This window comes from Macaca fascicularis, chromosome 1 (assembly GCF_037993035.2).
Source record: "Macaca fascicularis isolate 582-1 chromosome 1, T2T-MFA8v1.1".
Classification (NCBI taxonomy): Eukaryota; Metazoa; Chordata; class Mammalia; order Primates; family Cercopithecidae; genus Macaca; species Macaca fascicularis.
The window spans coordinates 115,006,124-115,020,753 of record NC_088375.1 but is presented as its reverse complement, the minus strand read 5'-3'; the positions used below and the strand labels follow the sequence as shown (position 1 = coordinate 115,020,753).

The window sequence follows — 14,630 nt, the reverse complement described above, 5'->3', positions numbered from 1 at the left end:
AAAATCTGTGGAGTCAGAAAATCAGTTATGGGCTTCCTAGAGCTGGGGGGTTTGGAATAAGGGGTGGCAACTGATGAGCATGAGGGATTCCTTACGAATGATAGAAATGTTCCAAAACAGGACTGTGATGATGGTCACACAATTCTAAAATGTTACTAAAAATAATTGAACTGTGCCTTAAAACAGGTGAATGTTATATCAATTATGCCTCAGTAAAGTTGTTTAAAAATAAAAGAAAGTTGGTAGTTTGGCTCACATCAGTCTTGCCCTTTGTTTTATTTCTCATGTTCCTAAAGAAAGCGAGATATTTATTGGTTTAAAGAAAGCTTATATTTATTGGTTCCACTCAGAGACTCCAAGAGAGACACTGGTTGAAATCTATCAGCCTCCAGAACTCTCAACAGCTGAGGGAATGAGCGATAATGTCCTGAAGGAGATGAGGGCTACCTAAGGTGTACTCCAGCATCTGCTACAGCAGGCAAAGGCACGTGATGCACCTGGTTGGCCTCAGATAGTGCTCCACAAGTCTCAGCAAGACCCAGGGCCTGTAGCTAGTTCTGCCAGCTTCAGAGAACAAGCTGCTACAGCTTGCAGCACAGGGTCAACCTTTCTCGGCAAGTGGGTTTGAAGCACTGGTAGTCAGGTTCCAAGTATTAGATGAATGTCTACAATGTGGGAGGAGGGCAAGACCCAGGGTGGAGTTTCAAACCAAATCATTTGTAGAGTATTACTTCCAACAACTTCAGAAAGCATTATTTTCAAGTGCTTATGGCATTTTCACCAGCATAGACCGTATGCTGGACCATAAAACAAGTCTCAATATATATCCAAGGATCAAAATCACACAGGGTATATGCTCTGGCCACAATAGGATTTAATTAGAAATCCATAACAATAAGATATCTAGAAGACTCCCAATCCTAGAAAACAAGCATCATCTGTTGAATAACACTTTGGTCATAAACGAATTCACAAGAAAAAGTTCGTTAACTGAGTGATGATGACCCAGTGCCTCAAAATGTGGGACGCAGCTGACATAGTGCTTAGAGAGAGACTGACAACTTTCAATGCCTGTAGTGGAAATGAGCAAAGGAGTAAAGTCAATTATCTATGCTTTCATCAAAAGAACCCTGAAAAAGAAGAGTAAAATAAACCCAAAGTTAATAAATGTAAGCCAATTACAAAAATAATGAAAATCATGAAATACAAGAATGAACAAACAATAGAGAAAATCAGTAGTTAATTTTTCTGTACACTATGCAGAAAGCTAAACTTTAAAATGATTTTATATTTAAACATATATCCAGAACCACAGAGATCTTAGAAGAATAAATTATGAAAATATAGGAAATTGAAATAGAAAATGGGAATTCTGTGAGAATAAAAATCAGAAAGTAGTTGCCTCTGAGACTGATTGGGCGGAGGGCAGGGAAATAACAGGGGACAGTTCGAAAACACCTTTATGGAGGGAAGGAAATGGTCTATATCTTCATTGATTGGTACTTACATGAGCATATGTAACTGTCAAAGTTCATTGGCACTGAATACTTAAGATCTGGGCATTTTAATGCATATAAATTACACCTTGATTTTTTAAAATAGAGGAAAGTGTTTTGGGGAGCTTATGGTAGTGATACTGGGCAGTTGTCAGGCATAGACTACAGAAGCATTCACAGCATATTCAGTTCAGGAATTTGCTGAGAATGGTTTTGCAGCCAAAAATACAGGATAAGTTCAAACATCTATGGTAAGAGTCATTGGGTCATACAACCAGAAATCCCCACTCTTGTGGTACAGACCATATAATTAAGCAGTTATCACTAGACAGCTTCCCTCCAATGATGTTCTTTGTCTAGGAATCCAAAGCTCTCCAGGGGAAAATTGCAATTGAGGTTTTGGATATATTGGGTAGGAGAGAAAGTCACCTCACATAAAACTTAGTGATTGGAGCTGTCAACATTTCTAAACCTTGCAAGACAGGAGCAACATCTCAAATGATAGTCTGAGAGAGGAGATAATGGGCTAATGTGGATTTCCTCCCAAATGTATTTACTGCGCAAGGTCAGAGTTCACATTGCACTTGAAGAGTTCTCCCAGTCTACTTTAACTTCACAGGTTGCAGATCCCAGAGCTGGTATCAACTGACCAGTGTCCTGTTAAGTCTAAACCCAAGATGCTTCATCACATTGCAGCCTTGAATTTCTCTTTCTGTTCCTGGGAGATTAAACTTCTCATTCTGTTCCTGGGAGATAAAACTTAAAGGTCACTGTTCTTCTGAGAAGGGATCCTGAAGGAGCAGAGAGCAATGAGTTTGTGGCAGGAGTTCATGGTGATAATGCCTGAGCCAGAAGCCACAGTGCACAAAGCTCCAGGCTTGCCTCAAAGGATGAGGTGACCAGCACCCTGACTACTCTCTTCAGCTATTAATAATCTAACTAATGGTTAGAGCTTTTTCATTTTCTTGCAGCTACTTCTAGCAATGGTGGGATATGGAATTTTTGCAAAAAAAAATTGGGTGGAAGTAAAAAGGCATCTGTGTGAGTGTATAAATATCTGATCTCCCTTTTTAGCCTTCTCTAGGGTCACCATAGAGTAATATCTTCTCCCTAGCATCTTCTGTTTCCTGGCGAGTGTTTCCTGCTACCTTGGATTGGCCATGACAGGCTGGAGCTGCCTTGTGACAGGAGCAGGAGGGTTTCTGGGTCAGAGGATCATCTGCCTGTTGGTGGAGAAGACAGAGCTGAAGGAGATCAGGGCCTTGGACAAGGCCTTCAGACCAGGACTGAGGGAGGAATTTTCTAGTAAGTAAACTTGAGTCATAGTTGTGTGGCTCCAGCTTAAACCCTGTTGTGTGGGGAGGTGGACCTTGTCTAGCAAGTTATGGAAAGTTGTAGCCAAATCTAAGCCAATCCCACATCCAAAGTCATTAAAAAGGAAACATTAAAGAGTATAAAATGTCATAGTGTGAAATATACTGAATGGGGGGTCCAGAGACTGGATTCTGGCCCTGACCCAGAACTTGAGAGGCAGCCACCTCAGCCTCCAGGCCTCTTTTCTTCTATTAAGAAAATCCCACATCTGTTCTCTTTCTTGTCTGCAACTCTTTTATGTCTGAAGCTTTTTGTCTTGGCGATTGCTCTGCAACATTCACAAAGGACACCATTACCCTAAAGACCTCACCAGTGGGTCCTGCCTCTCTAGACTGCACTGGACTTTGTTTTGTTTGGAAGCCTCCTTAGTATTTTAGTGAAGGGAAAATAAAAGGGAACAAAGGTAAAGATGAGTGTGTAAGTGTTTGTGTGTGGGGTGTGTGTGTGTGTGTGTGTGTCAGAAAGAGAGAGAAAAAAATGAGGAGGAGAGAGAATGAGAAAGTCAGTGAATGAATGAGAAAGAGAGAGAACAGGAGAGAGAGAGGGCATCAGTGAGAGAGAGAGAGTGCTCAAGTGCACAGCACAAAGCAGAGACAGAGTAAGAGGCAGTATGAGGTCGGACATGCCTCATTTAGATTTCTTATAAATGGCTTTAAAAAAAACAAACAACAACAACAACAACAACAAAACATTTATCTCTGTTGCTCAATACCCCAAAGAAATTGATGGCAGAATTTGCTGTAGCAACTCCTTGTGCAAAAAAAACCCCATGAGGAAGGTACAAAATGGATCACATCTAACTGGACAATGAACCCATCAAGGTCTAGAAACATAAAGTTACTTACCAATGCCATCTGATCAATGTATAGCAGCGCTCAGGCCAGAGCTTCCTTCCAGAGGCTCCATCACTTGGCCATTGGGTTGATGCTTGGCAAAGTGGGTCTTCAGTCTCTCTCTTTGCCTCTCTGTGTGCCCCCAACCTTGTCCACCTCCCCAACCCAGGGGATTGGGGGGACTGTGTGTCTACATGTGGGCTTTGGCTGCCCAGAGGGTCCTCCCCTGCCCACAGAAAAGCTCCCACTTGACAGCACTCAGAGACCACACCCAACAATCTCTTCTTTCACTCTCCCAGAGAAGAGTGGCCTCTTCAAAAGTCCCATTTCCTCCACCTTCTGTTTTAATGGTGTCTTTGATAAACAAATATTAACATACGACCAATATTAAATGTTTGTAATCTTTATATCTCACCAATATTCGCGCTCTAACACCTGATACCGGAAAAAAAAATAATGCTCAGCCTAAGGGAACCGTTCACCTATGGTGAAAATTCAGAAGGTATAATGAATGAGTGGGGGCCTGCATGAAGATAAAAACAGAGAATCTATTCAGTGTTCTTTCTGTGTCAGGCACTGTGCTAAACATTTTGCATGTGTTGACTCATTTGCTCCCCATAACCACCCTATGAGATCGGTTTTTTTATCACCTTCCTTTCTTACAGATGAGGAGACAGTCAGAGAGAGGTTAATTAACTTGTTCAAGGTTCCATAGTTAGAATATGGTAAATCTGGATTTGAACACACGCAGTCTAGTGCAGCATTTGTGTGCTTAAGCAGTAGTTAGTCTAGCAGCTTCTAGAAGGAGGAAGCTATAGCTCCATCAACAAAGTCCCCTTTCCTGGTGCCTCTTGATCCCTGCAAACTTGTTTGCAAACAGTGCTTTTCTCGCCGCTTTGGACTTCTTCCGCTTTGAAATAGCAATTTCTTTGAGCCAGTCTGTCTGAAGTAGGCAACAAAGGAGAAGCAGAGGAAGGCAGCAGAGAAGGGAGAAGAGGGGGAAATACAAACAGAAAATTCCACTCTCAGGCTGTTACCACGTCTTCCCAGCAGCCTCTTTCCTGGCTCCTCCCACTGCAGGCCCTTCTTGGAGGTGCCTGACTATGGGAAGGGGCTGGGAGTAGACAAAACATGGCACAGGCATTAGGAGAGTAAATGGTCCCGCCTGTATCCCAGGAAGGAATTTCTCCAGCCTTGAGTTTTTCACCTGAATTTCACTCTTACAATTATTTGGCCTTTGTTGCCAATTTCAGTTAAACTGGCTTATTCTTACTCTTTCTCAGAAAAGTTGATTCTAAACAGCCAGTCCTGCACCTGGGGTACAGAGTACAAGGCTTGAGGTGAGGTGGGCAGGTTTGAGCCTTACTAGAAGCCTGACCTTAGATCTGTCCTTTAACTTATCTGTGCCTCAGTTTCCTCACCAATAAAGTGGGACTCAAAATACCTACCTTACAAGATAGCTGTAAAGGGAAAGAAGCAAGCTGTGGGCCGTATGCAGATTATAAAGCACAAATGAGAGTAGAGTATTTATCTGAGCTCCATGTAGCATGGTGTTCATTTTGGGGCTAATTCCAGCTGACAACTTTACTGGCAGCATCACTACCTGTAGATTTCAGAGAAGCCTGAAGATATGGATGTTATATCCACTGCCCTTGGCTAGACACTAGACATCTGGGATGTTAGTTCATCGGTGGCTAACTCATTTTCAGCGTTGCTATCTGCTTTTCATGGTATCCGATAAGAGTTTTTCAATGAAATTCATCATTTACGCCCATCCTCAATTTCCTAGTAATGGCTCTACTCTCCTCCCAGTTGCCCAAGCAGGAAACCACAGGGGTGATTTTATCTTCTTTTCCTCTCAGCCCAGATCCAATAGGTACCAGGACCTTCAAGGTAAGGTCTGAAATTCATACCTGGTGTATCTCTCCCCTCCTTTGCTTCCACTGCTGGACTCTGGTTCCAGCCCTCGTCTAAACATTGGCACAGACATTCTGATTAATCATTCAATCACCTGGCTTTCTCATATCACCTGTATCTGTCCATTTTATATCCTCAAGCCAAGGCTAACTTCCTACACAACAACTCTGCCTCTGTTTCTCTCTCTCTCTCTCTTTTTCTTTCTTTCTTCTTCTTTTTTTTTTTTTTTTTTTTTTGAGAAAGGGTCTTGCTCTACCCCCCAGGCTGGAGTGCAGAGGTGCAATCTCAGCTCACTGCCACCTTCACCTCTTGAGCTCCATCCATCCTTCATCCATCTTTCTGCCTCAGCCTCCTGAATAGCAAAGAGTGTAGACAGATGCCACCACACAGGGCTAATTTTTGTATTTTTAGTAGAGATGGGGTTTCACCAGGTTGTCCAGGCTGGTCTCCATCCTCCAGGCTCAAGGCATGCACCCACCTTGGCCTCCCAAAGTTCCAAAAATTGCTTATTTATGTTTGCAATGCAAAAAGAAATAGGCGTGAGCCGCCACACCTGGCCTGTTTCTCTTTTTATTCCAAATATCAATAAGCATTTTTCTTTGATATGATGCTGGAGACCCAAAATCATGATTCCATACATTATTCCTCATTACCTACAAAATTGAATTCACTTTTTCCCTTTTATACCCAACTCTCCACAATCACCCTAGGCTCCTTAAGAAATTTGGTGAGTCTCCCATGACTCTAGCAATGCTTATATTCTAGGTACACCTGACAGCTCACTGCTCAGATTACTTTTCTGAAATGAGACATGGTAGAAATAGATGTTTGCTTTCCTAGTAAACTGCTACCATGCTGATTTCTGTGTCTTTGTTTGCTTCTTCGTTCCGTGGAATGTACACCCTCCACTCTAACACCCCACTCTAACCATCCTCGAACACCTGTGTAGCATCACCTTTATCAGAAAACTTCCCAACCAGATCCAGAAATCATTCCTATGACCTGACCTGTGTTCACACAGAGCTCCAGAACAAGACCCAGCTGACAGTGCTGGAAGGAGACATTCTGGATGAGCCATTCCTGAAGAGAGCCTGCCAGGACGTCTTGGTCGTCATCCACACCTCCTGTATCATTGATGTCTTCGGTGTCCCTCACAGAAAGTCCATCATGAATGTCAATGTGAATGGTACGGTGGCCTGGGGAGGAGATGGACCAAGGTGGGGAAATGAGGATCAGAAAGAAGGGCAGGAAGGAAAGAGAAGTCTCTCCACTGAACACCTGCTGTGCTCTGGGCCAAGTGCCTTTGCTGATCACTACTGACTGGGGGAACTCAAGGCTGCTATTTTCAGTTTCATAGATGAGAAAACTAGGACTGAGCAAAGACAAGCAACTTGTCCAAAGTCCCACAGGTGAGTACGTAAGTAAGTAGGAGAGTTCGACTTTAAACTCACTCCTGTGTGACTCCAAAGGCTGTGGAAGCTCTTTCTAATGTGGCCCCAGTCAAAAGTCAATTAATCTCTGACTTCAGACTCTTGAAATCCAGTTACCCCTTGGCTCCCCAGACCAGAATCAGACCTTCCAGGTGTCGTCATAGTCATCATTTTGAACCTTGTGTGCAGGCTGATAAGAACATTCAGAGCCCTCCTGCCCACCTCAAAGAAGTCCTCTCGAGAACTAGCAAAGCTGGTTCACAGAGGTCTGTCAGAACAGAATTATCTAGCACACACCTTCCCACAATATTTTTTTAACAATAGGAGTTTCCCAGTGTACCAGAATGCAATCTGTTCAGCTCACCACAGGGTCTGCTATTACATAGCTGTTTCCAGCCAGGTGCCCAAAGTGCACCCTCATTCAATCCTCATCCCTTAAATGCTTGGTGGTCTTTCTGAATTGTCACTTTCCAACCTACTTTAAATTCAGACACATTTCCTTAAGGAATCTTCTAATGCACACTCACTCTCTGATCTCCAGAGCCTCTTCAGCACTACAGCACCCCAACCCCCGGCCTGGCCCTCCACATTCAGGCTACTCAAACTCCTTTTCTTTTTTTTCTTTTTCTTTTTCTTTCTTTTTTTTTTTTGACAGAGTTTCACTCTTGTCACCCAGGCTGGAGTGCAGTGGCGTGATCTCGGCTCACTGCAACCTCCACCTCCCAGGTTCAAGCGATTCTCCTGCCTCAGCTTCCCAATGTAGCTGAGATTACAGGTGCCCACCACCACACCTAGCTAATTTTTTTTTTTTTTTTTTTTTTTTTTGTATTTTTAGTAGAGATGGGGTTTCACCATGTTGGCCAGGCTGGTCTTGAATTCCTGACCTCACGTGATCCACCCACCTCCGCCTCCCAAAGTGCTGGGATTACAGGCATGAGCCACCACACCCAGCCTCAAACTCCTTTTCTAAAGCAACTAATTACTTTTGAGTCGCCAGTGTCATCTCAAAAAACAAAAACAAACAAACAAAAAAACAAAAAAAAAAAACCCTTTCCAGTTGCTACTTACCCATACCTCTAAGTACCTCTACAGTGAAAGGAGGATGCTAAGATTAACCAGTTTTTTATTTTAATTCCTACTCTCCACAGCTCCATACAACAGGGGATATGAAATGACAGGGGAAGACATCTGTTAGATGTCTTCTAGATGGGAAGACAGTTAGAGACATCTGTTCCCTAAAACCATTATCACTCCCAGGCTTAGAAAATACTTCACAATGTTGATCAATTCCCCCTTGAAGGCAAACTAACTCCAAATTTTCTCCCTCATTGGATTAATTTTTAAAAACCTGAGACTGTCTCTCCAGAAATTCAAATTGCACAGAGACTTTAAATTGGGAGCCTCTTTCCCAGGGAACACACAATCAGGAAAAGACTGTGGGTCTCCAGCATGTTCCCACAACCCACTGTTTGCTCAATGTCCAGAGATGGTCCTTGTGGCAAAGTTTTATTAGTACTCAACAAAATGAGAAAAATATTAACAATTTCATGTATATTGAAGAGTGTATATTGCCTGCATACTATGTATTTGTGTGTGTGTCATGTGAATTCTTCCACTGCCCTTTTGTGCCTAAGAACTGGGACTATCCATACACTCAGAGTATTTTTAGATTTTAAATGATCTGTCTTTAATGGTATTGATGAAAAATCCTAATTTTTCAATGTGTACGTGACAAAACAAAAAATGATAACCCAAGGTCATTTTCCAAAATTAAGGTACACACACACACACACACACACACACACACAGACACATACATGAGACCCAGAAGTCTAAAAATTCTTGTTCTCCAGAACCCACATGTCAGTTTCTTTTCATTTTTGTGTTTTTCCTATGGTTGTAGTGTGGCCCAGTGTTAGTCAGAGCCACAGAAGAATATATCCCGAGTCTGTTACAACCACTGTACTTGGGAGTGAGGAGTGGGGCACATGGATCTGTGTATGTGGTAGGCCCCCCTTAGGGATATTTCCTGACACTGACAGCATGCTCTTTGTGGGCAGGTACTCAGCTCCTGTTGGAGGCCTGTGTCCAAGCCAGTGTGCCAGTCTTCATCTACCCCAGTGCCCTAGGGGTAGCCGGGCCCAACTCCTACAAGGAAATCATCGAGAATGCCAGGAGGGTGGAGCTTGATGACATCTCCTTACAACACCCACATGCACATCTCTGTCATCCTTAAATCACTGAGTCTTGGACTTCAGGGTCTCCTTGTGCCGGTCCACAAGGGAACCAACCCACTCCACGGTTTTCTGCTTGGCTTCCTCCCAGCTGTAGAGCGGCTCATACGCCAGATCTCACTGAGCCTTCTTGTAAGAGAGAAACACAAGACTCTCTGGAAAACACACGGTCTGCTCCATATCCACACAGTAAAAAGCTCGCTGAGAAGGCTGTGCTGGCAGCTAATGGGTGGACTCTGAAAAATGGTGATACCTTTTACACTTGTGCCTTAAGACCCATGTGTATCTATGGGGAAGGAGGCCCATTTCTTACTGCCAATATAAATGAGGCACTGAACAACAATGGGATCCTGTCAAGTGTTGGCAAGTTCTCCACTGTCAACCCAGTCTATGTTGGCAATGTGGCCTGGGCCCACATTCTGGCCTTGAGGGCCCTGTGGGACCCCAAGAAGGCCCTAAGTGTCCGAGGGCAGTTCTACTACATCTCAGGTGACACGCCTCACCAAAGCTATGATAACCTTAGTTACACCCTGAGCAAAGAGTTCAGCCTCCGCCTTGATTCCAGATGGAGCCTTCCTTTAGCCCTGATGTACTGGATTGGCTTCCTGCTGGAAATAGTGACTCTCCTGCTCAGGCCAATTTGCACCTATCAACCGCCCTTCAACCATCACACAGTGACATTGTCAAATAGCGTGTTCACCTTCTCTTACAAGAAGGCTCAGCAAGATCTGGCGTATGAGCCGCTCTACAGCTGGGAGGAAGCCCAGCAGAAAACCGTGGAGTGGGTGGGTTCCCTTGTGGACTGGCACAAGGAGACCCTGAAGTCCAAGACTCAGTGATTTAAGGATGACAGAGATGTGCATGTGGGTGTTGTTAGGAGGTGTCATCAAGCTCCACCCTCCTGGCTTCATACAGAAGGTGACAAGGGCACAAGCCCAGGTCCTGCTGCCTCCCTTTCACATAATAGCCAACTTATTGTCTTCCTCATGTCATTAAAACCTGCCCATTCCCTGGCCCAACCAGAAGCTTTCTGTCCTAATCATATGCCAGAGGACAGACAACGTGATTTGCTTTTTCCAAATCTCGGTGCCTGATTCTGAAAAATTGTGGTCTCTTTTATCTTGAGGGTCTCTTTTAACTACTAGAACTCCATTTCTCCTCCTAAATGAGAAAAGATTTCTTTTCTTTTAACTCTCCTGTTTCTTCACACAGTTCAATGAAACAAGCAATAAATGTTTTAATGCTTAACCTGGAGGGAGGTGTGGTTTCTGTTAACACATACTTTCCTCCTTTCCCTTTCATTTCCAGGTATCACCATCTCCAACTTAGAAGAGTAGCATGAAACTGGGGTTAGGAGGTGGGCAGAGTAGTGGGAGGGTCAGGAAGGGTGGTTGAAGGCTGAATAAGCTCTACCTTATTTCAGGCATGTACAACATGAGCTACATATGACATATATTACCTCATTTAATACTCATCAGAAACCCGAGGCAGGGTGACCGTTTCCATTTTATTGGTGAGAAAATTTGTTCACAGTCAACTGATTAGTGGCTAGGCCTGCTATCAGGAGATTGGCCAAGAAAGTCCCTATGTCTCCACCAAATCAAACAGCCTGAACTGGCCTTGTCAGTGGTACGGCAGAGCATTGGAGCATGGGGTGCCAATCCTTGGGAGAGCCCTAGCTTACTTGGGTTACCTCCTTCTTGCACAATCCCATGCAGGGGATTCTCTAGAACTCGGGAAATTCCCTGAGGGCATCTGGAAGGGCTGCATGCCTTACCAATGGCCTTGAGCAAGGGAGAGCAAGCAAAAAGGCATCCAGCCTCCACCAGCTTTAGTGCCAATTTCCTTGAAGGTCTCTAGGACACACCTGGCTATAAATGTGTTGGCCATTCTGGTCATTAATAATCTTGCATTTCACCCTTTCAAATCACACAATGAAGCCACACCATGGGTTCCTGGGCAAGTAAAGGGAACAAGTGTGAACTTCTTCAAAATATACCTCCTCTTCAGCTCAAAAAGTAGAAGTGTACTATCCCACATCCCCAGATTTAACTGCCTCTTCCTCTTTCTTTATCCTTCTCTCCTTTGAATCACATCCTTTCTTCCTTTATTCTTCCACTTCCTTAGCCACTTTCCTTCCCTCCATCTCCCTTTTAGTCACTGGCCCTCTTATTCTTCTCAACATGCCTGAGAAGTGGAGACAAATCAGGACAAGTTTGGGGACTTCAACGATGACATAGCCAATAACCAACCAAAGAAGCAACAGTAAAAAACAAACAAACAAACAACAAACACAATCCAGTCTCAGGGACATCAGGGACAGAGTAGAACTGAAGCAGGTGAGGAGGTTGCTGTGGGGTCAGAGTGTGTGGAGGGGAAGCTGTCTCCCTCTGCACCTGGGTGTGACAGCAATGATGACAGTCACATCCAGGACCAAGACGGCTTCTTTCCTACACAGGAAATCTACACATCATTAATCAGTTGAATTTGATGATCACAAAGGATATAGTATCAGTGTTCGTTCTGACGGGAAAAGAGAAAAACATTCTGGCTCAGATGAACAGGTTTCCACCACTTTCAAAACCCCAAGGAACCGATGATCAGCACTACCATCAGGGCGGTGTGGCCCCAGGCAATGGGGTAAGGTGAAAAATGCAGCACTCCTCCTTCCCCGTCCTCTGCACAAAATGCCAAGAGCCAGCATCTGTCCAGCTTTTGAAAGGCATGCACACCATCCATATGTTAACGCAAAATTGCATGGGAGAGAAAGGAGGGTGGTGGAATCTGGGACAAGAGCCCTTCCTCCTTGTTTTTCAGCCTAGTGAAACCCCACACCTATGAACCACCGGGGCAATTTTCACAGGGAAGGAAAGGGAAAGGACATATCTCCATCGGGCAGCGAGGAGTGATCGAAGAGAGACGAGGGAATCGGATGACTAGCATTCTCAACTGAACAAGCATAGAGGCCCTGTTGTGTTGTAGCCAACAATATGTGCCATCCCTTCTTACAGCTACAGGTGCCAGGCGGGCAGAGATCCTGCACCAAGCCCCACCGCACCTCATGTGATGCATCACACGGGAGCAGCAAAATCTCAGAGGGAAGAACAAGGAAACCAGACCCAGCGGGCACTTTTGGGTCCGTTTTCTTCACCTGGGTGGCTCTGAAAGGTACCTAGCAAAGGAATAAATGAAAGCACGGGCAAGTGCTTAGCCACCGGCTTAAGAGCTAGGTGTATATGAGTACAGAGAATGGATCTGAGCCGAAGTCACTGGGAAAAGCCGCAGGAGCCCATGGGGCTTGAATGAGGCCTTGGATTCTTGGGTCCAGGCAGGGGGCACAGCCAGGGCAGTGGTTTGGAGGAGGACAAAGGCCATGAAGAGCCCCCTCAACTGCTGGGAAGTGTGTACAGAGGGCAGACGAGGAGCTCAGGTGCAAGATTCAGCCACCGACCAGACAGGCAGGCTCTGAGGGCTTGAGTGGGGTGTGGAACCCACAGTGGTCTGCTGAGGACTGGCAGGAAAGTGGTAGGAGGCCAATTCTTATGTGAAATCTTTTGATTTCTAAATATTAGTTACTAACGCTAAATTTGAAATAGCAGTGTGAAGACCAGCTTTAAGAGGGATGTGTGGGCTAGTGTTCAAACTGTACATGTAATATTTTATATCTTAAAAAGTAGGTGGCGAGGTGTCAGCAGCAAATCTGTTCATTCTCAGTGATGTCCCAAATATACATTATCATATCATATTTTCAAATTTTCTGTGTGTTTAACACAGGTTTTTTTTTTAATAAATTAAATTTGGTTGGGGAATAATGTGCAAATTAACAAAACACATTCAAAGGCTGGACCCAGGCTTAAGGCCTCCGATTTTCCACTTCTGCTCCCAGTCTAGCAGTCCAGTGGGGGAGATAAAATACGAGACATGTTGGGTGCTGTGCACAGTAAATGTGCAGGGTGTCGTAACACAGGATAGTGCTTCCGGATGATCCATTCCCCTGGAGATTCATGGGGTCCTTGCATTTGGGCTGGATATCAAAAGATGGGTAGGATTTCAACAGACAGGAATGTGAGTGAAAGTATTCCAGGCAGAAGCAACGCAGTCTGCAAAGACCCAGGTAAGAAAGGGGTCAATTTTAGGCAACAGTGAGACCAGACCAGAGAACACTAGGCCAGGGGAAAGGTGGAAGATACACCTAGAAAGACATGATGGGCACAGACAGGATCACCCAGGGTCACTTCTAGAGACACCCTGCCATCTTCCTTCTTTGACCTCAGAGTACGAGTCTGTGCCCCCCTTAAGAACCACTTTCACATACAACATGCCTCATGTTCTCTCAAAAATTTGACTCTACGGGAAAAGAAAGTCTGCTCTAGCTATGAATATTGATGGTGATGCTAAAACCTGGGACGTCGTTCACTATGCAATGGGAATTGTTCAGCCATCCCTGGAAGATTACGATGGCAGTATTTTCTAGGATGGACTGAAAGAGATGAAGAGGATACTTCAAGAATCTAGGTGAGAAATGAAGGCCTGATTTATGCGTTGGTAACAAAACTGAATACAGGGGCAACTGAGGCAGGCCCAAGGCAGAACGACCTAGTTTAGACAGGACTGGGTGTGGGCACAGAACTCTCATGCACGCACTTTCTCAAGCCAGAAACCTGGATGGCAGCCCCAGACTCCTTCCACCTATCATTCAGGGCTACCAACTTTACCTCCACAACGCTTCTTGCATGTGTCCTCTTCCTCCCTGGTAAACATCATTCCTACTTTTACCCCCCACAGGCCTCCCCACCTTGAAGAGTTACCCATGAAATCTATTTGCAGGAGTCCAGAGTTCTCTCCAAACTAGTCTCACCATGTCACTCCCTTCCTTAAAACCAACCACTGAGTGGAGCCCCAGGACTATTAGGGTGAGCCTGAGAGCCTTAGCATAACATATAGGACCTCTGAAGACCTGGGCCCTGCCTAACACTCCAGATTAATTCTTACCACCAATCCCTGTCCTATCCCCAGATTCTCTTAATTTTTGCCTCAACAATTTTCCAAAACTCAGAGCTTCCTGCGTGCAGTATGCTTTTTCATCTACCCATGCCAGTGCACGGCATTCCTTCTGCTTAGAAGGTGCCCAGCTCTCCTGCCAGTGCATCCTTCCCAGGTTCTTCTTTTATATCCTCCATGCTTTGTGCATATCTAGTTGCACTGCCATTAATTTTTTATTTATATATCCTGTTCCCCACCCCTACACTGCCATGTCCTGAGGACAGTAATTCACCATATCATCTCTCTGTCCCCAGTGTCTGAGACAAAATAGACACATGGGCTGATGGAGGAATGGACGGATGC

At 44.7% G+C, this 14,630-nt stretch overlaps 1 protein-coding gene across 1 annotated transcript; it reads left to right on the top strand.

Annotated features, from left to right (window-relative positions):
* The first annotated feature begins 2,628 nt into the window (after positions 1 to 2,628).
* Positions 2,629 to 10,123, top strand: LOC102134747 (3 beta-hydroxysteroid dehydrogenase/Delta 5-->4-isomerase type 1-like). The gene is made up of 4 exons (XM_005542157.4): positions 2,629 to 2,801; positions 6,642 to 6,806; positions 9,111 to 9,220; positions 9,422 to 10,123. Exons 1-4 carry the CDS (start codon positions 2,657 to 2,659, stop codon positions 10,121 to 10,123), a joined length of 1,122 nt encoding a protein of 373 aa, XP_005542214.3. The 5' UTR covers positions 2,629 to 2,656.
* The last annotated feature ends 4,507 nt before the right edge of the window (positions 10,124 to 14,630 follow it).

Excerpts from the sequence above, each read along its gene's own strand:
- LOC102134747 (XM_005542157.4), top strand. The coding sequence starts at position 2,657 with ATGACAGGCTGGAGCTGCCTTGTGACAGGAGCAGGAGGGTTTCTGGGT. Across the intron at positions 2,802-6,641 it reads ACTGAGGGAGGAATTTTCTA|AGCTCCAGAACAAGACCCAG; the intron begins GTAAGTAAACTT and ends GTGTTCACACAG. Across the intron at positions 6,807-9,110 it reads CATGAATGTCAATGTGAATG|GTACTCAGCTCCTGTTGGAG; the intron begins GTACGGTGGCCT and ends CTTTGTGGGCAG.